The 27,765-nt window shown below is 38.5% G+C and overlaps 1 protein-coding gene across 1 annotated transcript in view; it reads left to right on the forward strand.

The window, feature by feature from the left end:
* The window catches only part of RYR2 (ryanodine receptor 2), an 875,416-nt gene that overhangs the window by 788,065 nt on the left and 59,586 nt on the right, over window positions 1-27,765 (forward strand). Inside the window, exons 84-92 of the mRNA XM_059715710.1 lie at window positions 8,853-8,933; window positions 11,105-11,193; window positions 16,059-16,187; window positions 18,848-18,952; window positions 21,402-21,483; window positions 22,844-24,147; window positions 24,547-24,614; window positions 25,986-26,133; window positions 27,582-27,668. Coding sequence (XP_059571693.1) covers window positions 8,853-8,933; window positions 11,105-11,193; window positions 16,059-16,187; window positions 18,848-18,952; window positions 21,402-21,483; window positions 22,844-24,147; window positions 24,547-24,614; window positions 25,986-26,133; window positions 27,582-27,668 — 2,093 coding nt within the window. The remainder of the gene's footprint in view (window positions 1-8,852; window positions 8,934-11,104; window positions 11,194-16,058; window positions 16,188-18,847; window positions 18,953-21,401; window positions 21,484-22,843; window positions 24,148-24,546; window positions 24,615-25,985; window positions 26,134-27,581; window positions 27,669-27,765) is intronic.

Genomic DNA, 27,765 nt, shown 5'->3' on the forward strand with positions numbered 1-27,765 from the left:
TTTTGTGATGTACTCAATGTTGTATCTTCTGTATGTATTTTTGTTTTGATTTTTTTTCTTTTTACAAAAAAGGTTCAAAACCAAAGACACATACAAATGTTCATTTTCTCATATGATGGCTTTTCATTTTTCATTTAAATCTCAGTCTTTGCTATCTCACCATAAATTGTAATAAGCTTGAAAGTGCAATTTTTTTCTCTCCTTCCAAAGCCCTTACTTTACTTGACAGATTTTGGAATGCATTTAAGATGTTTCATCTACACTTTGATTATCTTACTGTTGTAGGACACTTAATGTGTTTTAAAAAAATTCACAAAGAAACTTGAATTAGTTTTTGGATTGAAATGATTTTTCTTAAATGTGGTTCATAATCATTTGGTAAAGCAACTTCTGTGAAAATTACCTGCTGCTTGAAACTCAGCTTCTCCTAGATCCATTTTGACATGGTTTTCATAAAGCTATTGTTCCTAGTAGAGTATGTTTAAATGCATCAAACCGCAGATAAACAACAACAACAAAAGAAAATCCAGGTCAAGCTATTGACATCCATATGTTCATATAAATACAAGATCCCTAAAATAGTAATAACTCTAACATCTGTTGGATATTATCAATAATAATATTTGAAAATGAGGAACTTAGACTTCTTTGCAAACAATTAAGACACATACCTCCTCTCTTAGTGTTAATTTACAAACAATTAAGACTCGCTCATAAAGATAAGACTCATAAGGTTTCTTATTCTGATAAGTAACCATAATTATACTTATTTTACAGAAAGTTTATACCAGTCAAAAAGGTTAAAAGCTTGAACCAAGATCACATACAGTCATTTAAAAGAATTAGAAAAGAAAGCCAAGATTTTCCTTCTAGCCCTCTTTTCTGAGCACTGCTTCTGCCTTGAGCCATTTAAAGAAAGTATTGCAAATTAGTATCCGTAAAAATATAAACTCTCCACAATTCTCTGATTTATTTATTTATTTTTACTGATGTTAATCTTCATATTCTTATATCTATTAAATATCGGTGTGTTGTGTATACACATGCACACACACACACAAAATAATTGGAAATACTGGAAAAAATATTTCTAAGATTTTGGAGAAGTTATTTACTAATTGAACACAAGTTTTGGGTACATTTTTTTAATTCCCTTAAACAATTTGTGGCTCTTTTTCTTTGTATAAGACGCTATTGATTTTTTTTTTTTTTTAATCTCTATAAGAGGCAAAATTCTTGTTTTCCCATTACAACCTTTATAAGGAAAGAACATCTAAACAATAGGTGATATCTTTACAGGCAAAATATTCGGTGACCTCAAAGCACAAATGTTCTTTGCTAAAATCATATTTCCAACAATTATATTTACAGATGTTTTGTTTCTAGTTATGCATGGATTTTTAAGCTATAAAACTGAAAGATATTTAGATATATATGTAAGACCAATGCTAAATTGTTATGTTAGAGGATGATATGTAAATATAAGTGCTTAATATACTAATCTACTGGTATGTCCTTAAGGGACATTGTCAAGCTAAAAGTAATGGAGACTGGACTAGATAACCTCCTGAGGTCCCTTCCAAACCTAATTTTCTATGATTCTTTGTCTAAAATAAACAGATTTTCTTATAAATGACATCTAGAGGATTAAATTCAAAATAATTATAATTTTGTGCTTTTTATATATTCAGTTCATTTTTCTTTTCATTTCCATTCAGTTAAATTTTTGTATTTTTATACCTAAGAACAGATATGCTTGTATCTTAGGGAATATAAACACTGTAGGTGAATGCTGAGTTCTCAATAAGCAGTTCTTTGCATTATAGGTATTTTTGCTCACTGTATACAGGAATTATTTCTATTTGTCTTTGGTTTTGAAATTCTTTTTTTATTAAGTCTAAACTTGGAAAGCCTGAGAGGTAACTCTAACGTTTAGCCCTGAACTAGTTTTGAAGCAAATAGTCCACAGGACTATTTAGGACCATGATAGGACAGAGAGATATGATAGGACAGAGAGATATACAGAGGAAAATAGTTTTAAATATAAATAACCATGAATAAAGGAAAATAAGTAAATGGGTCTCAACACTGCAGAGGCAACCACCTGCTAACTTTCAGATCAGATGTGTTAGTTTCATGCGTTCCATATAATTACTTTAAGCATGTTCTTTACACCTCTGGCAGATGTTACATTTATCACATGATTAATGGTAACATGTCACACATTCAATCAATTTATCATGCCATAAAATGCCAAACCAGCTGATTTTCATGGCACTTTAAAAATGAACATGGTGGGGAGCTTAGTTTCATCTAGCCTGATTCTTATTTACCCTGTAGTTCCTTTACATTGCTCTAGCAGAAGGCAGGGCAGGGTGGCACAGTTAGCCTTAAGTAGTTGGATGGTCTTTGGAGATCATAGGTGCTCATGTTAGGAGCAGTTGTATACATCCTGAAACTACATTCATAACAGCAATATGTCTAAGCCAACTGAAGCTGTTATGCAGATGTTTTACAGCAGTGAATTTCCCAGACAGCTTGAGTGCATCCTGTTCCTTGCCAGAGTTGGTCACTTCAGCTTGCATTGTAGAGATGTTTTCCATCCATAGTAGTGTCTCCATCTAAGAGTGCTCTGTACACCAGCACAAGAGAAGCTTGCCTATGCTAGCAGAAGTTGCAGTTGTATGGGGGTCAGTGGCAAAAGGGTTGCTTTCTTATTTAGTTTGGATCTTCAGCGAGCCACTTTCCATAAAATGTGTAGTGCTGGTGCTTATAATACTCATAACATACCCTAGCAATACTGGAATCTTATAATGGGAATAAATTTACTTTTGTTGCTCTGATAAATTTTTGCATTCATTTGACAATTCTACAGTCATCGAAACTGAGCCCTTATGCCTTTGTGAATGTTAAATTTACGTGCAACTGCTTTATATGTAATGTCACAAATATATTCAAATATTAATAGAAATGGGGGGTTTCAAAATGGGGGATAAAAGAGAAATACTAAACTGGGTCTCAAGCACTTTCAAGGAGATACACTTCCTCATTTCATTCACTCTTATCTTCATTTTACTGCAAACAGTATTTCTGTTTCAATACATCACAGACTCGGACAGTCAATTTTGCACAAACTGCAGACATAAAGCCATTTGTGTATGTAGTCATATCATTATGTGCAGCATGGGCAATGGCAGCATTTTAATCAAATAGTCACATGTCTAATCAAAGGTGCTTTAGTATATATACATCATGTCAATCAATTGAAACTAAGCTAAGGAGTGACTCAACTCCTTAAGTCATATTATATGAGGTGTGTATATTTTTAAGTATATGTATAAATGTTTGTTTGTGCTGGCATTAGGGCCTCGTGCCAAGTTATACTTAAGGCTTGTTTTACTTAGATCATGGTAAGCATTACTATGCATTAGAAAGTTTTCTGAGCGTTTGCACGGTAATGCTTCCCATGATCTAAATAAAACATGTCCTAAGCAACACAGCCATTGAAGACTGGTGCACTGCAGCGTGCAGTGTGGTCTGGGACTGACAAACAGCCATTTGTTAGTCTCAGTCTCCCATCACACCAGAGTCTTGAACCTGCTCTGATGCAGTGGACATGTGGGGAGGCTGGGACTGATAAACAGCAGTTTGTCAGTCCCAGGCTCCTCACCACTTGAAAGTCCTCCTGATCATATCACCTCCATGGAGCAGTGACAAATGAGCTCAACACATGTTATGTAATACAAGCTGGAGATACTCCTTGCAGGAAAAGTCCTACCTTTGTTGCTCTGTGATGACACTTAACATGTGTTTTACTGCTTGAATTCTCAGACACTCACATTGTAAGCACAGTTAACATGTCTTAAAGGTAATATGCCACACGGCCTTTAAGTTGCCTACGCAATAATGGAGGCTTTTCCTTTTTATGCAAAGAAATGGATCTGAATTCTAGAGGCAAAATTTACAGTCTCCATGGGGACACCTTTCTGCAGTCATTAAATGGCATCTTCATCCTGAAAACTGAACATCTAACACTACTACTGTTAACAGCATTTGTTACTTAGAATGTTTTTGAGGGTTTTTTTGTTTGTTTGTTTTTTAATACAGAGTATTTGTCATTATGCAACAGATTCAGAAATTTGATTTGGCAGTAAGATGTATATTCTCTCCAATCAGTATAGACATGCTGCCTTTTTTTAATCAATACTGATTTTTATAAAGAAAGCAATGGGCCTGATTCTTAACAGCCTTGATGTTGTATGAATGGGAATAAAATACTATTGACACTGATTTGGAGGGGTTTTGAGACCAGTTTGTAGTAATTTTGCTGAAATAAATGCATTTTGCATGGTTTTCAGTGGCTGGTCAGGTCCAGTTATACGAAAAGGCAGGATAATCCTGAAAAAAACAAATAAGAAAAAGGCAGCATTTCTGAATGTGCTTATCAGTGCAACCCACTTGTAGTTCATCAGAGATTATGAAATACCAGTTAAAGTGATATTGAATGAAATGCCCAACTTGTAACTTTTAGTGTGCAAGTTACTAAAATCTTGAAAAATCAAAAGCACTTTCCCTGCTTTCTACCCAAAAAAGCATTTAGGCTCTGATTCACCAATGCATATGTTAGAAACTAAGCTTTGTGAAAACAGGACTTAAGCATGTATTTTATTTAAGCACATACTTATTCTTTTGGCCAGAGTGTAATCCAACTTGTATTGTCAAATTCAATATCAATAGTATTTGTTTGTAGAAAATGAAAAGGAAAAAGCACTTCAGCTTAAATACTATTGACAGCCTCCACCAAAGTCTGTACTGTAGTTATGTTAAAGCCCCCTTTTTTCATTTTGATTGTACTACTTTGCACTGAAGGTGTGTTTTATTTAGATAGTGGTAAGCAATTCTGGGCATATCTACATGAGATGTTTATTGCAGAGCTGCCTAATTAGCTCTTCAGTAAAGTCTCTGTGTTTACTTGTGCAGCTCTATTAGGTTGCAGTAAACTAATAAATGCTGATATAGATTAGTACTTGTAACTATAATTACTATCCTGCGGCAGGGTTCTTCAGTGCGCAGGAACGCATATGTAGATACTGATGTGGCTGCCTGCATTCCCTCTGCAGCACACTGAGCTGTGTTGGAGCAGCCCCATGCTGGCAGAATGACAAGTCCCAGCCCTCCCATCACACCAGAATTTTGAACCTGTGAGGAAATCTTGAACCTCAGGGGCTGGGACAGAAGAACAGCAGCAGTTCGTCAGTCCCAGCCTTCTCATTACACCAGTCTTCTGATCATATCACTTCTATGGAGCAGTCAGATGTTGGCTCACCACATGTAAAAATTAGGGCTGCGTGAAGCTTCAGTCCCTGATTCGATTCAGCAGAAATTTGGCCCAATTTGGCCCCAAATCTCCAAATTTGAATTGAATCAGGAGAGCCTTTAATGTCTCTGAATCGAATTGGAACCCTCTAAATTGATTCAGAGAGATTCAGAAAGATTAGGAGATTTGGAGATGGACACAGCTTTAAATGTTTTTTCTACATACCTCTAGGTACCAGGCAGCTCATGAATGCTGAGATGCTGGGGCAAATGAAGCATCCCACAAGAGTGTGGGAGGCTCCCCAGCGTGCTCAGCAGCAGACCCGGAAGTGGACCAGAAGCACTTCTGGTCCACTTCCAGGTCCACTGGGGAGCATACTGGGGGGCCTCCTGCACCCCTCCAGCTTGGCGACTGGTGCCTCCTCAGTCTGGAGGGGCACCTGGGTTCCCCCTGTGGCTGATCACTGAGCCAGGGGGAGATGGGGGTGGGGGGCAGTGTGCTCCCCAGCAGACCAGGAAGTGGATCGGAAGTACTTCTGGTCCACTAATGGATTCGCCGCCGACGATATGGAGGGCCCTGCTGTGCTCCTGTGGGACACTCTATCTGCCCCAGCATCGCAGCATTCATGAGCCATGCCTGGTACCTTGAGGTATGTAGAAAAAACATTTAAAGCTGTGTCTCTGGTCAAATCACTGATTGCCCGAATCAGCATCGAATCCTCAGATTCGGGTTCAGCTGAATCAAATCAGGGACAGTGATTTGATTCACTGATTCGGATCACTGTCCCTGATTCAGGCCGAATCCGAATTAAATACGGCCTGTTTTGCACACCCCTAAAAATATCTAAGCTCCTGATCTGGAAAATATCCCTAAGTAGTAAAAAACTTAAACACATGTTGGATTATGTCTTGTGCCCTAACACATGAAGTATGGAAGTTTGCTCGAATTGAAGTCAGTCAGCTCTTCACATAATGATGTTAAGATAAAGTTCTGTTAAACAAAAAAGTAGAAAAAAAAGAACATATCCATATAGGAATTTTAAAAAAGAAAAAGAGAGGGAGAGAGAGAGCATAGAAAAGAAAAGGAATTCAGAAATGTTGCTCTATTTAAAAGATAACAAGTTGGATTTAAACAGTAATAGTATGGGTGAAGTCGAATGCTGAAGTATGCATTTTTTTAATAGTTGAATAATACTTCTGATCTTGTGTTTTTATTTATGCAAAATTACCACTGAAGTAAGCGATTGATCTGGGTATTCAAGAAATGTATGGCTCAGTCCTTAAAGGGCCTGAACCAGTGATCAATTGTGCATGTATAAGTTTCATTGCATGATTGATCCCCATGAAATTGCTGGAATCTTATGTGAATAGCTGCATGTAAAACTGCGCAGGGTCAGGATCCATATATGCAGTTGAGCTTTTGTGGACACTGTCCTTGGTGCTGCAAGGTGGTGAGTGATTTAGTTCTGATTCAGCAAAGCATTTAAGCATGCATTTAATTTTCAGTGTGTGAGGAATTCTGCTGAATTCTGTGAATGAAGTTGTTAGTTTGACAAGACGCTGTATACTTTAGCCCCAGTCTAGCAAAGCATTTAAGCATTTTGCAGGGCTGAACCTTGTGTAGTAGTATTGATGAATGTGGTACTTGCGTGTTGAAGAACCTCTAGGCTTTGCCTCATTGACTCTAGGCACTTATATTAATGGCATTGGTGGCATTAATCACTTCTGCCAAAAGAAGTCATTTATGCCTCAGTGTTTAATTAGTTGTAAGGGTTTTCAGCCTTGCGTAATTGAAAAGCTATAAATCTGGTATTTATGTCTGAGACAAAAACTAATCATGTTAAATGACATTAGTGCTTGACTCATGTAGGAAGAGGAGTATGCATTTTTGCCAGCCCACTAAAAATACTGGAGGGAACTAGATTAAGAAAAAGAAAAGCATTTCAATGTTTACCCATTTTATTGAAAACTATTTGCCTCATTTTTACCTATATTTGGTGATACTTGCTTTTGTCACCAATTAAATGTCTTGCGGGCCAACAGGGAAAATGCGTGAAATCATTTTATATACTTGTAATGTTCACATTAGTTTTCAAAATGGTTTTGCTTCCTAACCCTACCATTATACTGAAGCTTCTCACTTTGAAAGTGACAGACTGCGGATTGGTAAGTCCATCAGCTTTTTGTAAGTGTAATCATTCATAATTTTATGTGCAGTAGCATCTGATCACATTCCTGTTTATACATTTTAAATCTATATCTAAATGCACATATAGTGTCTATTATTCAAATATTTCCAGTCTGTGAGACATTTTTATATTTTTACTTCACTCTCATGGTTTCTTCTCTTTTCACCAACTGAAAAAGATAATGCTTGATGTTACACTGGATATGGAAGTTTAAGTACCAGTCTAAAATATCTGCACTTTTTAAGCAGTCTTTTAGAACTAGTATAAAATATTTCTACAATCTACAGACCATTTGTATTTTGTTTTCATGCTGTCATGCACAAATAATAAATGGTTGCACATTAAAATGTTGTATGTTTTCAGTAGTCTCTTACAATCTTTGATTTTTTTGCCAAGTTGCCAGTGTGCCCAAAAATATTTGTATACAGCCAGTAATGATTCATTTTCAGTAGCCTCAATATATTTTGGTTGGCTTATATCATTTTTCTATCCCACTTCAATTTTCCTTTCTTGATCTCTGATCTTTCTTAGATCAACTAATGCCTCCCTTTTTACACTTCAATTTTCAAGTTAACTCTGTATACTCTTATAATTCGTGTAGTGGTGAAGTAATTGAAAGGTAAGACACTTCAGGGTACCAGCTTTTGGTAAGCATTCCTGGAACTCTTTTGAAGGTGTACAGAAAAAAAATTGATCACTAAAGGTTATGCTGAAGTTGTTTCCTGCTTAAGTGCTTTAGTGCTTTGCTTAATCAGATTTTAGGGATATACACACCAAACCTCAAGGGAGTTTCAATGGAAATTGGATGCCTGTTTCTTTTAGGGTCCCTTTGAAAATCTAATCCAAAGTATTTTCGAAGAATGTAAACATCTATAAGATTGTTGAGTTATTTGACCTTTTTTTTAAAACTTGTGGTTCTTTTCCCAATAATTAATTTCCCATGCCTTATTTTGTCTCACATGCAAACAAAGTAAATTCAATACTAACCTTTGTACATGATGCAGACTTCATGCCCAAAAGAACAAAAAAAGAATTGAAATAATGTATAATCTCTAAAATGTTGCCAAGCCCATGCTGCCACATTTTATAGAGAGAAATTTGTCTCAAAATTTAAATGTTCTTTTCTGATGGAAAAGGATAGCACCTATCTGCCAAGCACTTAACACATGGGCTTCGGATAGAATAGTGGCTATAAAATGCTTTTCTTTCTTTCTTTTTTTTTTTCTCTCTCTTCCTCTCTCTCTCTCATGGTGACTTCAGATTAAGTATGGAGATTTTGTTTGGGGGGGCATGGGGAATTACTTGTCAGCCTGCGATAATTTGCTTTTCCATCTGGCCTTTCCACAGGAGAAAAGGTGATGCAAGATGATGAATTCACCTGTGACCTTTTCCGCTTTCTCCAATTGCTTTGTGAAGGACACAATTCAGGTTTGTGGGCAACCTGCCAGCCAGCTAAGCCAAAGAGACAGTAACCAGGGATAAAAGTTCATCAGTGTTGAGGGGTTGGCAACTCTTAATGAAATACTATGAAAGGTGCTTCAGCAGTTGAACTGTTCATGATGAAAAAATATTTGGGGGGTAATTAAAATGTCAGTTTTTTGTATTCATTTAAACATTGAAGGAAAATAATGCACACAAAATTACGATTCTTGAAGCATGGTCTATATCAGAGGTGGGCAAAATATAGTCTGTGGGCTGGTTCCAGCCCACCAATTGATTGGATCCAGCCCATGGTTTTCCCCTCAGCTCTCTGCATGGGGGCGAGCCCATGCCACACTCCAGACCATGCCTGCTGGCTGCAGTCTGGGCCAGTACACACAGCTTCCAGAGGGGCTGTTCCCAGTGTGGCTGCAGCTACCTGGTTGATGTTTAGCTCCCCTTGCCTGCAGCAGCGGCTCCTTCTCCTGCTCTTGCTATGATGCTCTGGGTGGGAGGAAAGCTTCAGCTGGCAGGTCCTGTCCCAGCATGCAGGCCTCCAGCTCCAAGCTATCTTCCACCCACTCAGCCACAGCCGGAGCTGTGGCCTCATACACTAAGGCAGGAGCCACCCAGCTGACACTTCCTCCCTGCCCAGAGCTGAGCAGCAGGAGCAGGAGGAGGAGTTGCCGCTGGAGGTGGGGAGCTGAGCAGTCCACACATGGCTGCAGCGATACCAGAAGCAGCCCTGCCAGTAAGCTGTGCACCCTGGCCAGGTGTGGGCTGGAGCGTGGCTTGAGCTGCCCCAGGCAGGTCTTGGCCCCAGGCTGAGTGCCGTGGGAGCAGCCACGGACTACACTGCCTGGACTGCACATGGCCCCTGCCCTCTCCTCCCATCCCTCATGCTTGGCTGGCTCCCAGGACCTAGCACCCAGACAGCCCCTCTGTCACGCACATGCACACATGCCCTGCCCCCAGACACCCCATCCACACCCACCCCCCCATAGGGCAGGGGCATGCAAGGATCATGGCTCTGCTCAAAGCCTGGCCACGTGCTGTCACTGCCCTATGACCCCGCCACATGTTTCTCGCCTCACCTGCCTGTCCCGCTCCTGAATACTGTTCTCCTATCCACCCGTGCCCCTATCCCACTTAGGGAGTTTTGGTGAGTTGTGGTGGCAAGGGATGGAGGAGTGCTGACCCGGCTCACCACAGCTGATCAAAACTCTCTATGTGGTCCCTGGGCCCAAATAATTTCCCACCTCAGTCTATATGAAAGATTAAAATAAATAGAAAACAAAGTCTACCTCTGGTCACAGAAAACCTCTAGGAAACTTGCCAGCCACCCAGCTCTAGCTCCAGCTCTGCAAATGCTAAAGTGCTGAAAAAATGATAAATAGAGACTGTTCGGTATGGCCTATGGCCAGAACCACTGTGTTGTGAGTATGCTTAGGACAGTGGACCCACAAATTTGTTTCTTCATCTCGTGTATGTGGCATGAGAGTGAGTGGGCAGGGCCTGTTTTAGTGGCAACATTCCCTAGCACCATCTGAGAATGGTGTAGACTTAACCTGACCATGTATGCAAGGATCTGTTTGTCACAGAAGGTGATTTAGAGGGTTAAACATTACCCAAAGAGTATATGGGAGATTTTTGGTGAAGAAAGAACAATGTTTCACCACATATAAAAGCTAGATAATACACCAATTTTTTTAAAATGTAATTTTAAATACGCTCACTTATATACTCAATGATGATATAAAAAAATCAGTTTGTAGATGTTGAAGATACTGATATAATTGTCATCAAGAATGCGATAATGGTGCAACTAGATTCTGTTCTTATTTACATAAGTAAATCAGGAGTAACTCCACTGAAGTTAATTGAGCCTTGCTGTTATACAGTTGGTAAGATCATTATCAGTTTTATGCTAGGTTCACAGGAGAAACAAGGTACTAACACTTCTGTCACACACACTGTCCCCAGTTAAGTGATGTCACTTAAGAATATATAAACTGTTCACTGGATTAAAACATGTATGTAAACCTGGAAAGAAGTTTAAAAGATGTTTCATCCTTTAAATTAAAATTTTACCAATGAATGTTATCACAATTAATTAAAATGAGTAAGTCTGTGATATTTTGAGATTTAAATAATTGTTAACTAACTCATCACATTTTTAGATTTTCAGAATTATTTGAGAACTCAGACTGGCAACAACACAACTGTCAATATTATCATCTCCACTGTGGACTACTTACTGAGAGTTCAGGTAAATTGGTTTCTCTATTAATTGAATTTAAATAAATGGCTTTTTTAAATTGCGTATATCAAGTATGGCTAGCAATAAGTATATTTTGTTTTGCTTTGCTTGTAAGAGGACAAAGTCAGTATTAGGCATGTATTTTCTTCACAATACTCTTACATTTGACTGTCTACCACCTAGCTTATAAAGAAACTAGTTAGAGGATATGAAACAGGTTTTTTGAGCTGGTCGGATGGCAATTCTGGCTTTCTGCACTTAATTTTCCCTTTACTCAGTCATCTCCCTGAGAAGCAAAAACAGGGTAGAAAAAGGCTTCAGCGAGAGGTTTGTGGAATTGTAGTTATGCCTCTAAATGATGTAGATACATTAACAAAACTTCTTGGTTTAAAAGATCTAGATTTGAGAGGCTCAGTCCAGTGTACACAATCTTTCCTGTAATAGCAATGGTTTGTTAGTTTGGGAAGTCTTGGAAATTACCAATCAGTGGCATTTTGAAGAAGAAACTAGAGTTATGGTGTAATTTCTGGAATTATTTTGTTTTCTGCAGAAGCAGTTCACTTCATCTGATTTTTTTTTCCCCACTGACCTTCATGAGATTGGAGAGAGAATCTAGCTAAGAGGCCTTACTGAGGAAGATCTTAATATGAAAAAGAGGATCCTTAAACTAGGAGTGTGAAACTTACCCTATGCTCTGGGCCCGATCCAGACTGTAGAGCTCTTTCATAGATGGGATCCAACCTGGGACATGGGACAGTAGCAGCAGGACTGGTGGGGACAGTGGCAGGGCTGGTGACTGCTGTAGTAGGACTGGCAGCAGTAGGACAAGAGGTAGTGGGACCAGTGACTCTAGGGCGAGCAAAGCACAGTTTTCTTGCCCTCCTGCTACTGATGGCCATGTCTACCAGGGCCCAGGGGCCCTGGATTCTATGTTAAGCCACCCCCTTGCTGGTCAAACCCCCCCAATTTTGGTAGCCTGTTAGGCCAGATGGCTCCGAGGGCCACATGGTTAAAACCCCTTCTTTAAACAAAAGCCAAGGTTTTCTGTTGCTCCCAGGCACCTAACCAGCCTTGATCTTTCATTGCTTAGTCATAACCTGCATTTCTTTTCTTTTCCCTTGCCCTTCTTTTTACAACTGTTTGCCTCATTTTATCATGATGTGGAGTTGATGTAGGTTGTGAAATGCTCAAGATAATACAGTTCAAACACACAAACAGGTTCTTTCCTTCAGATCCTTGAGTGATACTTCCTATCATAAAATCATCGCTCCTTTCATTACTAGGCCATTAAATGGCAGGATTAACATCCATCATGCATCATTTATTCTCCTTTCTTATTAGAGGAGCATAGGTATAGTGATGTATTTATGATAGAAGAGGAAAAGTCTAAGAAATTATGAGGGTTGTAGATGTTTCTCAGTTCCATTCCACAATAGTGGGCTTATATCATGGGCAGTTCTACCTCTTGCACATTTAGCCTTTGTTCTTACTGTAAAAAAATAGTTCTGTTCTGCCAGAAGACAGAGGTTATCAACCACAGTCCTTATCCCAGAGTTTTAGATCATCTCCTAAACAACCAAGTCCCAGACCATTGAATAGCCTGAATAAAGGGGTTGAGGCCTGGCTTAATATAATCTGTAGGAAACCAGAGCAGAGAGCAAAAGAGAGGGTTTGATGTGGTCACTGTGCCACCCCCTGGACACCACATGCAGCATTATTTTCTCTTTTCTCCAACAGACTCCTGCATCAGCAGCTGCTATTACCATATTTCCTTACTTACAAAACACACCTCAATATCCAGCAGCTGATTTTTTTTTTTTAAAAAAGGTGTGTGGTATGCAAGAAAACATGGTACTTTCTGTAACATTTTGCATAACACAGATGCTGAAGGCTCAGGTGCACTGAGCAGTGACAAAGATATGACTAATGAAGGTTAACTCATCTGCTACCAGGATGAGATGGAGTCTTCTAGATAACCAGCAATAGTAGAAAGTGTAACTTGCAGATGCCTTTGTAGGAGGAATTTAAGTATGCTCTCAGACTCCAGACTGAACTGGCCAATTTCTTGTGCATGTCTTCAGTAGCTCTGAGTCTTTAGAATGCATTTTTTGCTACCATTATGTCTATCTCTAATTAAGCTTTAAGCAACTTTCTTCAACCATGATCTGATGTTGCCCAATAAATATGGTGTAATCCTATGGAGTTAGGGATAAAAAGAACTGAATATTGGGTTTGTTCAGTACTGATTGGGCAATTGTTTGACAGAAGAAGGGAAAATTTCTTCCCTGAAAGAAGCATTGACTATTTTGGTCATTGGTGGCAGCATGTGCTTATTGTCTCCCTTTTACAAGCATGGATCAGATGTATGTGTCTTGAGTAAGAACACTGTTCGAGAAATTCTACTCTCTGATACTCTGCCCTGCATCCTGACCAGGTCCCTTCTGCTGGATACTGCTTGGAGCAGTGGCAGATTCCTTATTAAAAATGGGAACTATAGAAGAACTATGTACCTAAATAAATAAAGGGAATAAAAGCCTTCTACCAGAGGCATTACTGCTTTTATCACATCACAGGCTTGAGGAAACTGCACACTTGTGTCAGAAAGATCAAATTCCATATGACTATGACTTACATTGCCTCTACCTTTTATCCTTCTTGTAGCACAAAATATTCACCAAGTTAACAATGTCAGTATCATCTCTTGGGCAGCAAGAAAAGAGTGCTAGTAATTGAATAATAACTGATGCAGATCTATGATCTGTCATCCTTTTGAGAAATCTTAGACCATGCAGTCAGTTCCTTCCAGTTTATCCAAAGATGTGGGGACAGAAGTGCATCATGATAACCTGCTCAGGGAACAGTCCTTATTTTTTGCTCTCACAAATTTAATTTAAGCCAAAGCTGTGTTTGCGAAAGAAACATTTATATACATTTCTGAAGCTGTAATGTTTCTGAAAAACACTCACAAAGGTGAGTGGAGCATTTTCTCAGACTGAGGAATCTCATGATCTGTCCCAAATACATAACACTTTTCTATCCAGCTCTGGATGAGAAAATTGGAACACTGAGTGACATCAATATTCACTAAAAAATATAATTTACATAAGTGCATCCTTGGAGTACTTCTTTGAAAGTCTTTAGGGAAATTTAAAGGACTGTACACTGAAATGCACCTCTTTTAATTCTCTAATTCCATCAGTAGTAGTTATTACAGATACCTTCATTGTGGTCCACAGTACTTTTTCTCATGGATCTTCTGAGGCATTTTTTATCATTAACTTTCATTTCAAGTGGTGCTATCAAAATTCTGTTTCTTGGGGGCTCATGGGCAAAAGGGCAGTCAGGACTGTGATAAGAATGATTCCAATGAATGAATCTCCTGATTGTATCCACCTGTAAGCACCCTGATACACAACTGCCTGCTATTTAAATTGCTAAAAAACACAAGACATGATCTGAGAAACTTGAACCCTGCAGCATTAATTCTTTTGTTGTTCTTTAAATATGAAAACTCTACATTGTTGTAGCACATCAGAAGGTAATGAAAGTATCTAATTCATTTTCTGAACCAAGTGTATGAAGCACATAGTCTGTTTTTAGTAAACATATTCATCATTTTACATGTTTGTCTCACCTGTCTGACAATCCACTTCACTGCACAGCACGCTAATTTTTTTTTATTTAGCCAATTAATTTTTCCTTTTCGACTTTTATTTATTGTTTCTAAAAAGTCCACAATGCAAAAATCAATCATTTTTCAGTTGCTACCACTGTTATTACCAGCTTACTTTTGTGGACCAGTAAATTCAGTAGAAGCTGTAGGGACATTTGTAATCCTAATGAAAATAAACTTTTCCTATTGTGTAGTTACTTTTTGATTAAATAAAAAATGGGCTTTCTTTGGAAGAAATGGAAGGACGAATCCATTCTCTGGGAATTCTTGGTCCTGTGATTTAGTAAGGTGCTGAGCACACAGTGTACATGCACATGGTTCAAAGACACTTTTCAGTATAGTGTTTCTGATGACTATCCTAGTTTAAGAAGTCATACTATAGAATTGGAGTGAAGAAAGTCCAGCTAATCTAGTCAAAAGCTAGATTTGTGTTTCTTTTTTTTTCTGTGGGTTCCTTTGGAGATGAGGTAGAAAATGCATTATGTTGATGATACCCAAGAGCGACTATAGCATGATTTTAAATCCATGTGAATAGAAATATAAGGAAAACTTTGCTCCCATCTATATTTAGATTGACCTAACCCTGGATCTAAATGCTCACTTACATAGGTGTTCGGAGGGTTTAATTTGGCCAAAAGGTGGCACACCCAATTTAAGTTAGTACACCTCAAAAGGTGTGCAAACTTAATTTGAGAAAGGATTAACCCAGTCTAGTAAGGGGTTAACCCAACCTTGCAAATATCTGCATCCATTTGCAGCACAGCTCCAGGTCTAGGAAAACCTAGCCACTCACTCTAGCCACATGGCTGTGCTGTTCTCACCCCCTGACAAGCTATTTTCAGCCCCCCCAACTCTATTCTCTGACCAAGCAGACCTGCCAGCCCCACCCCCCTCTCCTATCCCTCCAACCTCTCCCCCATCCTAAGTTACTTATGTTGGGCTCCCCATGCTGCTCCTGGCAGTGGCAAATGGCTGCATCTGCTACTCCTGGCAGTGGTGAACAGCTGTACACAGTGCTTGTGGTCTAGGTTTTGGTGGCTTAAAGCAAGCCATCAAAACCTAGACTAGCTGTAGCGAACACTTCTTCACACCCAAAGCTCACTCTTAAAATTTGTTTCAGAATAATACTATAAAACTAAGGAGAGGCTGATAATTTGTGTATACATGTGATCTGTTATGTGCTGTTTCATCTGTTTTATAGGAATCAATTAGTGATTTCTACTGGTATTATTCTGGGAAGGATGTTATTGATGAGCAAGGACAACGTAATTTCTCCAAAGCAATTCAAGTTGCAAAACAGGTCTTTAATACTCTCACAGAGTATATTCAGGTAAATTGTTTACATTGTCATTTTCATTAAATTATGAAGATAATCATTGTTTTAGCATACAGGAATAATGTAGGTATCTTTACAGTTATACTAAGGAGCTATACCAATGTTTGCATACTAGTATGAGAATGAAGTTTTGAAATAGATGAAGCCGTTGTTACTTTTATTGCAGCCTGAGAAGGCTAGACTGATACTCAGTTATCACTGAATTTTCACCTCTTCTTTTTGTAGCCAAGATTTCTCCTTTCCTTTTACATCCAATAATAGGTTGTATCCATTCCTTTTCAACAGGACCTCACTTCCATAATTTAGGTTTTGCCATCTCAAGAGTAGACTATAGCAAAGAATCCTACTTAATCACTTTTAATCCTCCTGAAAGCTAAAGTTATTGTGGAATGCAGCTGTGTTTAGTAAATGGAACATGATATTAGTAGCCTTCTTGAAATACCTATGCTATACTGACATGTCTGAGATCTACAGAGACATGCTTGACCTGTACTCCCTTCACAGTAAATACGAAGCTGCTGCTGACAAGACGTGATGAGCACTATTGACAAACGCAGGAGGAAACTAATAATTCTGTATTCAGGGCAGGGCCTGGAAGGTGTGCAGCAAATAAAGGAGTCATACATTGCATAATGAAGTCAAGGATATTGAATTGTATCTCATTCCCTGAGAGCCATTCATTCTGTGTACCAAATGAAGCAGAGGTCCAGTGGAAAAGCTTTGATTTACATATTCCCTAACGTTTTTGAGTGCTTGACTTTTACAATTTTAATAACAAGTTTTTAGTGTAATTTTCTTTGTATATTGTTAAGTCTTTTTAAGGAAGTGAGAAGAAAATCCTGTTACACTATTGAGTAGTTCTATATAAAATTGAGACTTTCATTTTAACAATTATTTCATGTTTTGATTATGGAAGCTAAGATTCAAGTAAAAAACGTTTACTGTTTAAAACTACAATAAGGCTAAGTACAGACAGTCAGAAAGCCTGAGGCTAAATTGATTCAGTCTTTGCAGGTTAGTCTAAGCTACAAAGTTTGAACCAATAAGCAAATAAGCAGGCAATTACTTTTGATTGAGGAAATGCGCAGCCACATGCCTGGGCTAGAGCATGCCTATCAGCTGCGGCCAAAGGGAAGGGAAGAGAGAAGCCCTCCAGGAATTTCCCCTACTTCCCTGCTGAAGGGGGGAGGGGAGGGGATGGCTGCCAGGCTGAGGAGGGGAGTAGATGCGAAAAAAGGTAGTGACATTGTTTCACAAAAGCTTGAATAAGAATAGTTCTTTCTCTGAAGAACTATAAACACACCCTGACTGTGTTTGCTTCCTCTTCCTGCTCCCCCTGAGATCTCTGGGATTTGCAGTCCATAGTCATAGCAGCAGGACTCTGCAGGGTTGCTCATCACTTCCTCTTCCTGCTTCTAGGTGCCTCTGGAATTTGTAGTCCACAGCTGCAGCCAGCAGTAAGCAAGCAGGGCAGGGCAGCGCTGTACTTGGGGGAAGGGGAGTTTAACCCTCCTCCCTGGCCTCTGACCCCAGCAGGGGGTGGGGGTGGGGCAGTAAGCCAGCCAGTGAGGCCAGTGAGTCAGCCGTCACTGCTCCAGCTAGGGAGCAGAGGAGTGTGGACAGCCCTGCCCTTTGGAGGAGTCAGCACAGCCCAGCCCAGGGCTGCAAAGCATGCTGGGGGGGGGAGGGGTTGATTTAACTTGAACCAGAAAGGGGTCTGGGACAGAAGTTTGACCTAAATTAGTTAAGCCTGATACTACATTCAACCAGGTTTATCTTAAACCAGTTTCAGCCATTTTGACACTATGTGCACTTAACTTCTGTTCAGTTACAGATTTAAACCAGTTTCTCATCACTTAAACCAGTTTATGCGTAACTTTTGTCCATAGCTTAAATGAAATAATAAGTCTATTAATCAGCCAAGGAGTAGTTTTAACAAACATACATAGTTTTGTTTGTTTATTTGTCATAAGAAATTATCCTGTAAATTGATGCTTCCAAAGCTAAAGTCAGGTTCTACTTACATTGTGAATTGGGAGCAACTCTACAGACATAAAGGACTTCTGTTGGTATGAGAAGAAAGTAAAGATTCAAATGACTTATTTTAATTTATCTTAACAATGTTTCTTTCTGGCAACAAGGTATTTGAAATATGGTCCCTCAGATGGAACATTTTTAGGCACATTGAAATCCTCATGATATTTTAATTTTTTGTGTTTATACAAATTAATTGTGATAGCCTTAGTTTACATAATATTAGTGAACATGCACAATATATAAATGTATACACGCAACAGATTTAGACAACTGAACCATACCATTCTATTCATGTTGCTTAGTAAAGATTTTTATCCAGTATCTGTTGACCGTAATCTGATTTTGAGAAAGTAATAGAATATTATCTGTGACAGAAATATGCTGAACAAAAACAAAAAATAATTAATTTTTGCGTCTCTGATTATTAATTATTAATGGTTTATTAGAGAAGATTGTCATCTTGTGTATATTTTAGTTTCCTTAGCAGTTACATTTGTGGCAGTTCTCCGCTAGCAATTTAATTGTTTTTCTTTTTCTTACTCTTTTATTTTCTTACTCTTTTATGTAATTCTTTTAAAAATAAGCCCTGTTCTCTCTTCTCCTGGTCTACTCAATAGGGTCCATGCACTGGGAATCAGCAGAGTCTGGCGCACAGCAGGTTGTGGGATGCAGTGGTTGGTTTTCTTCATGTATTTGCCCACATGCAGATGAAGTTATCTCAGGTATCATGCTCTTTTTTCTTTTGCTTTCTCTTTTTTATCTTAATCACTTTTTAAGGAAGGTAATTTGTACTGACAAAAATTATTTTCTTAAGTGTAAAGGGAAACTGAACAGTGCAATGTTTAAAGGAGTACAGCAAAATAAAACATTTAGACTATGAACTCTCATGGTTGTGGATAGCTGGCCCACAGAGGGAAAACTGATTTGAAGAAAAATACAAATTAGAGACTTGGCCCAAGTTTCTGAACATAGAAGAGACAAGTAAACCCTTATTTTTTTTAAATATTATGTATGACACCTCTGTAACTTTGGGAAAACCAGCTAACCATTCTGGTGCCTAATTTCCCCATCTATAAAATAGTTCAATATATCTAGATTCTTACCTCACCTGGATGTGATAGAACTGAAAGTATTTGTTAAATAATTTCTAAAACAGTTTTGTCAGAGGAAGCATACCAGACAACTACAAATTATTTTTGTTAACATTATTGTTTAATCATTTAAGTAGTATGGCACTGAGAAGTGTCAAGTTTTGATGTTTTAGTTATTTGTTTTTATTGTGATTTAAATACCCAGTTAAGCATTGCACTCATTAGAAACTTGTCTCTCTTGAATGCTTTTTCCCTTACCTCTGGGACTTGATTGTTGAGTGGTGGTTGATTTCTGAGTTCTGCTGACCTTATTAGTATTACATATATTTTTCATTCCTGGTGAAATGGGATATTTTTCACAAGAGGTGGCATTGTAGTGAATGCAGCTTTTCCATATTCATAAACAGAACAGCACAAGAAGTATAGAAATAAGAATTACAAATAGCTCATAAGTTACCAGGGTTACCAGAAATTCCTAGTTTAGGAATGAAAAAAACTGAAAAAATCTGCTGCTTTGATATCATGTGGGTGTACTTTGGCAGTGATAGGAATAAAATCCTCCCCGATCCCAGCCTAGTTCCTTAATGACTAGAAGGCATATTTTGTCTTATTATAAGCTCCTGCTTCATGTGTTGTTTGTCCATTCTTTGCACTGAATGAGGCAAGGTGGCTGTGGTTCAGTTAAAAGGGTGACAGATACCAGCAGCATCCCTTTATTCTATATGAGGACCAGCTACTCAAGAGGTATTTGACACAAACTTTTGCCATCTGTTTGCCATGCAGTAATGTAAAATTGACGGCTGTGATTTCTGGATTTCCTTCCTGTTTCAGGATGGAAAAACAATCTTGTGGCTGCATACAGATAAGCCACACACACAGATTTGGCACATTGATCCTTGTTGCTGTGGATGAGGCTTGAGTTTACAATAACAACAAGTTTACAGTCTCACTTTTGTTTGAGATGACCTTGTAGAGTCTCTCAATTATACCTTACATAAAATGGGAGAACGATTCTTTCCCTGTCTGTTATGAAAGTGTTATGAGGCTTTGATTGTTAATAACAGAAAATAAGAAGACTAGTTTTAGGCTCTGCATTTTAAGAAAGAGGTTGAAAAACTGGAGAGAATCCAACAGAAAGCGGCAAAGATGATAAAGAGGTTGAAATAAAAACCATACAAGGAAGGTTTAGAGAACTAGGTGTGTTTAGTCTGGAGAAAAGGAGATTAATGCAGGACATGATGGCAGTTTGAGAGGCTGCCATAAAGAAGAGAAAAAACAATGGGCTGATGCAACTTAGTAGGTTTAAACTGCTGCAAAGCAGGATTAGATAAAAATTTTAGGAAAACCTTCCTAACCATGGCAAGAGCACAGTAAGGGGAAAAGCTGCCTAGGGAAACTGGAATCTCCCCTTCTGGAGAGAAGGTAGATGGGCATTTGTCTGGAAGGTTTTAGAGCTAATACATCTTAGTCTGACCTACTGCACAGATGTAAATGACCCGTAAGGTCCTTTCCAACCTTAAGTATTTGTGATTCCATAAGAACCATAAACAGTGCATAAGATTATGAAAACAATTCAGATATATCCCTGAGACTGGACTAAATCTAATGCTGTGTGGGTTTTACTGGTAGAGTCCTTTGTCTTAAGTGAAAGCTCAAGCTCTTGGGGTTAGGAAGCACATTCAGTAGCTTTGTGCATCTAGTACAGAGGGAAATCTGTGGAGCCTTCAGCATGCCTATTGTGGATATGATATCGGGATATTTTAAAGAGTATTCCTTTAAGGCATGTCTTCAGAAGACATGCAGGACTGATTTCCAGAGGCTTTACACTTTGCTGGGTTTGGGTGGGTTCCAACATATGGCGTTTTCACTTCAGGAGCACACCCCTGCCAAATGTCAAGTCTTTGTTTCAAACCATAGATACACTGGAACTCTTCCAAGTCTGATTAGAACTAGATGTTAAGTAGTTAAAACGATCTGTTTTTCTCTAACCTTGTACTTGAAAGCAAGTAAACTGTTTCTGATGGAACTTAAAAAATGCCTTAGCAAAAATAGTCCTATTTGAAGTGTATTTTATTTGCAGGACTCCAGTCAAATTGAATTATTGAAAGAGTTAATGGATCTACAGAAAGATATGGTGGTCATGCTGCTGTCTATGCTGGAAGGTAGTTTTGAATTTATTTTGAAACTCTATTTTGCAAATATTGTAATAGTGCCTTTTTCCTGCTTATGTGTTTCACAGTAGAATCTCTGCCTCTTTCCTTTTTATTATTTTAATGTTGATGTATTAATTACCAGAATAGCTGTTGGCCCTTCAGGATTCACAAACTATATGCACTAGAGAGTCATGTAAGAATTAATTAGATCTATATTAATTAGTTGGTTATTTTTGTTCCCATGAATGTGGCTACTGTAGTGGTTCAGGTGAGATGTTGTTTAGATCTGAAACTAGGTTTCTGGCTACAGAAAGTAGCGTGAGTAGTTTTATTTAAAGTGTGCTAACAACTGTAACATACTGCATGTAACATGACACTTTTTGTATCAACAACAACTTTAAACCGTAAAAAGAACAAATTTTGATTTCACTTGGGTAGGTCCAGTCTATGTATAAGGGATTTTCTGTTTAATAATTGCATCTGCAGTCACCTCAACTCAATCTGAAAGTGTGTGACATTGTATTATTATTTACTTATTCTGTGATAAGCCTTTACAGTCCAGATCAGGAACCAGGGCTCTGTGCAAGCAAACACAATGCCATTTCTTCGCTATAAGCCTGATATCTGTGTTTATATCCATATCATGTCTAAGCTCTTGAGAGAAATGGCAAGAAGAATCTGGAAGTTTGTATACACTTTGGGTTGATTTCAACTCGCTCGGTCAGGTACTGGTAGCAGTCTACCTGTGGTAGTATAGAGGTCAACAGAGGCTGCAAAAAGAAGAAAGGAAACTTAGATTGATAGCCTGTGCTAAGTTCCCTGTTGCTGCAGCTGGACTAATACATGTACCTGGTCTTGCTGGTTTAAAACTAGCTTTTTATGTGTACAGTATAGACTCCATACTACTTAGGGTAACTTCAGTGTAAGCATATCCTCAGTGTCATTCCTAAATTAAATCTTCTATTTTGCATTCTATGAAATGTGAAGGAAGTCTTAGATGTTTTATGACTTGATATTTTTCTTCTTCTAAAAGAAATGTTAACAGTTACTTCTGACATTGATTCTCCATATTTAAGCATAGTATTTTTAGATATAGATATTAATCTGCATACTATTACACTGAAGTTCTGAATGTAACTGTCGGTCAGAAATGTTTAAATCTTACCATATGATTCTCTATTGGGAAGTTCTTAAGAACAAGTCAGACAAACACTTGTATCGAATGGTTCAGATAGGGATGATAGAGCTGGGACCTGAGGGCTGAATTAGATGGCCTTCTGAGGTCCTTTTCAGGTCTATTTACTCTCTTATTCTTTTACCCATTGTTAAACATTACCACTGATGACTAATTGAATTTCACCATCTTCAGGTAATGTTGTGAATGGAACTATCGGCAAGCAAATGGTTGACATGCTGGTAGAATCGTCCAACAACGTAGAGATGATTCTGAAGTTTTTTGATATGTTCTTAAAACTAAAAGATTTAACTTCTTCTGATGCATTCAAGGAATATGACCCTGATGGCAAAGGTGTAATTTCAAAGAGGGACTTTCAAAAGGCAATGGAAAGCCATAAGCATTATACCCAATCTGAAACAGAGTTTCTGCTGTCTTGTGCTGAGCCAGATGAGAATGAGACTCTGGACTATGAAGAATTTGTGAAACGGTTCCACGAACCCGCTAAAGACATTGGTTTCAACGTTGCTGTTCTCTTAACAAACCTGTCGGAGCACATGCCCCATGACACTCGCTTGCAGACTTTCCTTGAGCTAGCAGAGAGCGTTCTGAATTATTTTCAGCCCTTTCTTGGGCGCATAGAAATCATGGGCAGTGCAAAGCGCATTGAGCGAGTTTATTTTGAAATAAGTGAGTCAAGTCGGACTCAGTGGGAGAAGCCTCAGGTTAAAGAGTCAAAACGACAGTTTATATTTGATGTAGTAAATGAAGGTGGAGAGAAAGAAAAGATGGAGCTTTTTGTTAATTTCTGTGAGGATACCATCTTTGAAATGCAGTTGGCTGCTCAGATCTCTGAATCAGATTTGAGTGAGAGATCAGCAAATAAAGAAGAGAGTGAGAAAGATAAGCTGGAGGAACAGGACCCTAGAATGGGCTTTTTCTCCCTTGTGACGGTAAAGTCAGCTTTAGTAGCCCTCAAGTATAACATAATGACTCTCATGAAAATGCTCAGTGTGAAGAGTCTAAAGAAGCAGATGAAGAAAATGAAGAAAATGACCATGAAGGATATGGTTACGGCTTTTTTTTCTTCCTACTGGAGTATTTTGATGGGCTTACTCCATTTCACATCTAGTGTTTTCCGGGGCTTCTTTCGCATCATGTACAGTTTATTACTTGGTGGAAGCCTAGTAGAAGGGGCTAAGAAGATCAAGGTGGCTGAACTTTTAGCTAATATGCCAGATCCCACTCAGGATGAAGTGCGTGGGGAAGGGGAAGAAGGAGAGAGGAAACCCACAGAAACTGCACTGCCTGCAGAAGATCTGACAGATCTAACAGCTTTGTCAGATGATGGTGACCTGCTCTCAGACATATTTGGCTTGGACTTGAAAAGAGAAGGAGGCCAGTATAAGCTGATCCCTCACAACCCAAATGCTGGTCTGAGTGATTTATTGAGCACTCCTTCATTGCTCCCATTACCTGAGGTGCAAGAAAAAGTCCAGGTAACAAACTCTATCCATTTACTTGCAATATTTTCACTTAAATTCACTTGCCTGCTTCAATTAAAACTTGCAACTATATTTGTGAACTTTGGCTTCTTTTCTTAAGTGTGCTGTGCTTAATAAAAAATCACATTGAATTGTCAAAACATAGTCTTTAGGAGGTTACAAAATTTAAGCCGCAAAGTCTTACCTGTGTATAAGTTTTGTTGGTTTGCTTTTAAATCAAAATCAAAATGTGTTTTATAAATGCAAAGTGAAGTGTCATTTTCACTTAGTGTGGCATCAGTTAAAAAGGCAACCTTAATGTTCAGCACTGTGACCATGTTGCCTTTAACCATGTTTTGAAGGTTTTGTACTGTATAATACTGCTTAGCATTTTCTTTATCTGACTCACTCAAGGAACAGAAGGTGAAAGAAGATGAAAAGGATGAGAAGGAAGAATCTAAATCTGAACCTGAAAAAGCAGAGTATGTATAATTCTAGGCCATAAGCCTACATTGCTTTACTGAAAAATAAGGTTTGTTTACTCTTATAGCATCACCCTTTTATTATTGTGTCAGAAAGACATCTCACAGTAAATGTAGGATTTTCTTTACCTGTCATCCTCCCCAATTGGAGACTGACAAAGGAGCGCTCACATTCCAATACAGTGAAGCCAACATAAAAATTGAAATGATATAGAGGTTTTATGCAACTCTTTGATTCAGTCCATCCTTCCCAGTCCATTTTTCCAGTCATGTTCACTGTATTTATATGATGCCACAAACAACAGGCAGTGTTTTTAGTATTGCTACTTCATGGTAAGTCTTTTGATGACTAGGATTTACAGACGGGGTTGTGCTACTTACTTCCCTTCCCCACGCAGTCCCAGATTCGTGACTGCTAAATTTCCAGGCCAAGTTGAGATTCCCAATAGTATATAGAACTTCTGTATTCAAGGCTCCACATACTCTACCTAAATCTAGACATGAATTCTGCTTCAGCACCCCCAATTTTCTCTAGTGCACTGATATGAAAATTTTGCAGGAGCTCAATTTAAGTTAAAATATAAAGTCTAAACCTTCATATCTGCTTTTTTTTTAATGATTCCTGTCCTGAATGCACTTTATTTGATTATGTACCAAATATTTTATTGTGTGATAAATGACATTTTTATTGTGTGATAAATGACATTTTCCATCTCACAGAAAAGGTGGAGGTTAGGCTGGGTAGAGAACAGTTAGGGCATTTGATGGGTATGGGATGGTGGGATAAAAGCCATAGGTGACATTTGCATTGAAATGATCAGCAGTGGAAAAACTGTATTTTGAAATTCTCATGTTAGTCTCAGAACTAAAAACCCGATAAGGCAGCGTATTCCATCTTGAAAACTCATTTTTTTAGAGCCATTTAGGAACTGGGAATGGGAGTTTTCAACCTGTGAAAAAGTTCACATTTTTTTTTTTAATTCCAAACTTGAACAAAAGATTGGTAATTCAAGCATTGCTTTTTCAGGGCAAGACTTTTTTTTCATTGGATTGGTAGGCTGGTAGGGAAAGTCCTGGCAGCTTAAGAAGCTGGCCACCCAGGAAGTGCTAGGATCTGGGGAACCTGGTGTCCTTGCAGCAGTTTACAAGAGGAGTCTACCAAGGGGATGGGGAATCCTTCACAAAATATCCTAAGTGCTTTTGAACCTAGGAAGAAGTTCTCTTTCTCCTTCTCCTTCATCCTGCATCAAAGCTAATTGGGCTCCATGAGTGGATTAGTGTACAGTAGGATTATGGACTCACATACATATATAACATATTTTAGGATCTTTAGTGACTCTGCCAAAAACTGTGGTTCCTTTATTTTTTCAGGGGTGAAGATGGAGAAAAGGAAGAGAAAACTAAAGATGAGAAAGGGAAACAGAAGTTGAGACAGCTTCATACACACAGATACGGAGAACCAGAAGTTCAAGAATCAGCCTTTTGGAAGAAAATCATAGCATATCAACAGAAACTTCTTGTAAGATGTTCTTTACATTAGATGTTGTACTTGCAGGTTGATTAGGCATGTTTTCCAGGCACGTGTCATGTAGTCCTGAACAAGATGCCTGTGCAGCTAGCTCTCTGATTTTGTTCACTTGTTTTTTGTATGTCTGATGTACTCCAAAAGGAAAAAAAAAGGAAGAGCATAATTAAAATAATACTGAAAAATCTGAATGTATTAGGCAAATGCAGCATTTGCAGAAAAAAAACATGGATCCACTTCAAAGCTGGGGACAAGGTATGCTTTGGAGGTGCACACATAGTGTTTTATGTCCACCAAACCTGGTATTTTTTGTGTATAGGTGTTTGTCCATGCTACTACTTACTTTGCACATGCAAATACAGGGTTTTGTGGCTGCAGTGAAAGGATAGGTATTTTTCATGTTTCTCATGGGAAACATTGCACAAATACTTTTTTCACAAATGTTCACAACTGTGATTCAACTCCCAATAGGTAAGCAGCCCAAAGGTAAATTAGAAGGGTGGGATTTCAGAGTTAAGTGAAATGTTTGATGAGTTTGGAAGCATGGCAGTGTCTTCCCTTACAAATATGTTTTGTTGGCCTCTCAGGGTTAGAAGGAGTGTGAGCAGCTGACATGCTTAAAAAGCTTTGCTAATACCCTTAATGGGACTGACAGATTGTTCCTTGATTCCATTTCTGGAGTCCAAGGCAGGTTTTGCACTTTGGTGGGTGTGGGGAGCAAGTGCCAGTGGAGTGGGTAAGTCAGAGGCATATGTAAAAGATTTTTTATGTTGGGCAAAACCCTGCACCCTGGAGGGAGGACAAGGGCTGGGGGGGGAGGAGGAGGAGGAGGGTGGTTAGTCTTACTTTCCCCAAGAGTCAAAGACCCTTGTTGTTTCTGCTTGCCCTTCCCTGGCTTCTACTGTGGTGTTCGTGCACCTGCGCTACAGCCTGGCACAGCAAAGACTCCTAGGGGTGGGAGGGGAGGGGATCATTGTTTTAGTACCCAGGGCTTGTACCTTGCTCACACAGCTCTCAACTAATTGGTCCCAAACTTTTTAAGAACAGATTAGAAAAACACTAGTCTAACCTAGTTGGACAGGGATGATCCTGCCTTGAGCAGGGGGTTGGACTAGATGAGCTCCTGAGATCCCAGCCCTTCCTTCTTTGTGGTTTATAAGTTGTTTGCATGACAGACATACCCTAGGTTATCCACATTTCTCCAGTTTTCAGAAAGTCTAGGCTTTGAGTCAACCCTTCACTTATTTCATTTCAAGCAATTTTTGGAGGGGATTGAGGGAAGAAGCATTCTTGAGCAACAGGCTTAATAGTAAAGCTCTCTAATTAATAAAATCATGTTTCTTAAAAATAATCTTTAATGTTTAACATGGGTGGAGAAATCAGATATATAAAATTATTCCTAAACAAACAAGCTTTATTTGTTTTATTATATTTCTTTTCAGAACTATTTTGCTCGTAATTTTTATAACATGAGGATGTTGGCTTTGTTTGTTGCTTTTGCCATCAACTTCATCTTGCTCTTCTATAAGGTAAATTTATCATATTATTACTATTCTGTCCTGGTAATGAATAATTGCATTAATGCAAAAGACGTAGGAAGTAACATATCCAAAGTAACAATCTAAA

Source organism: Alligator mississippiensis, chromosome 1 (genome assembly GCF_030867095.1).
Source record: "Alligator mississippiensis isolate rAllMis1 chromosome 1, rAllMis1, whole genome shotgun sequence".
In the NCBI taxonomy this organism is placed as follows: Eukaryota; Metazoa; Chordata; order Crocodylia; family Alligatoridae; genus Alligator; species Alligator mississippiensis.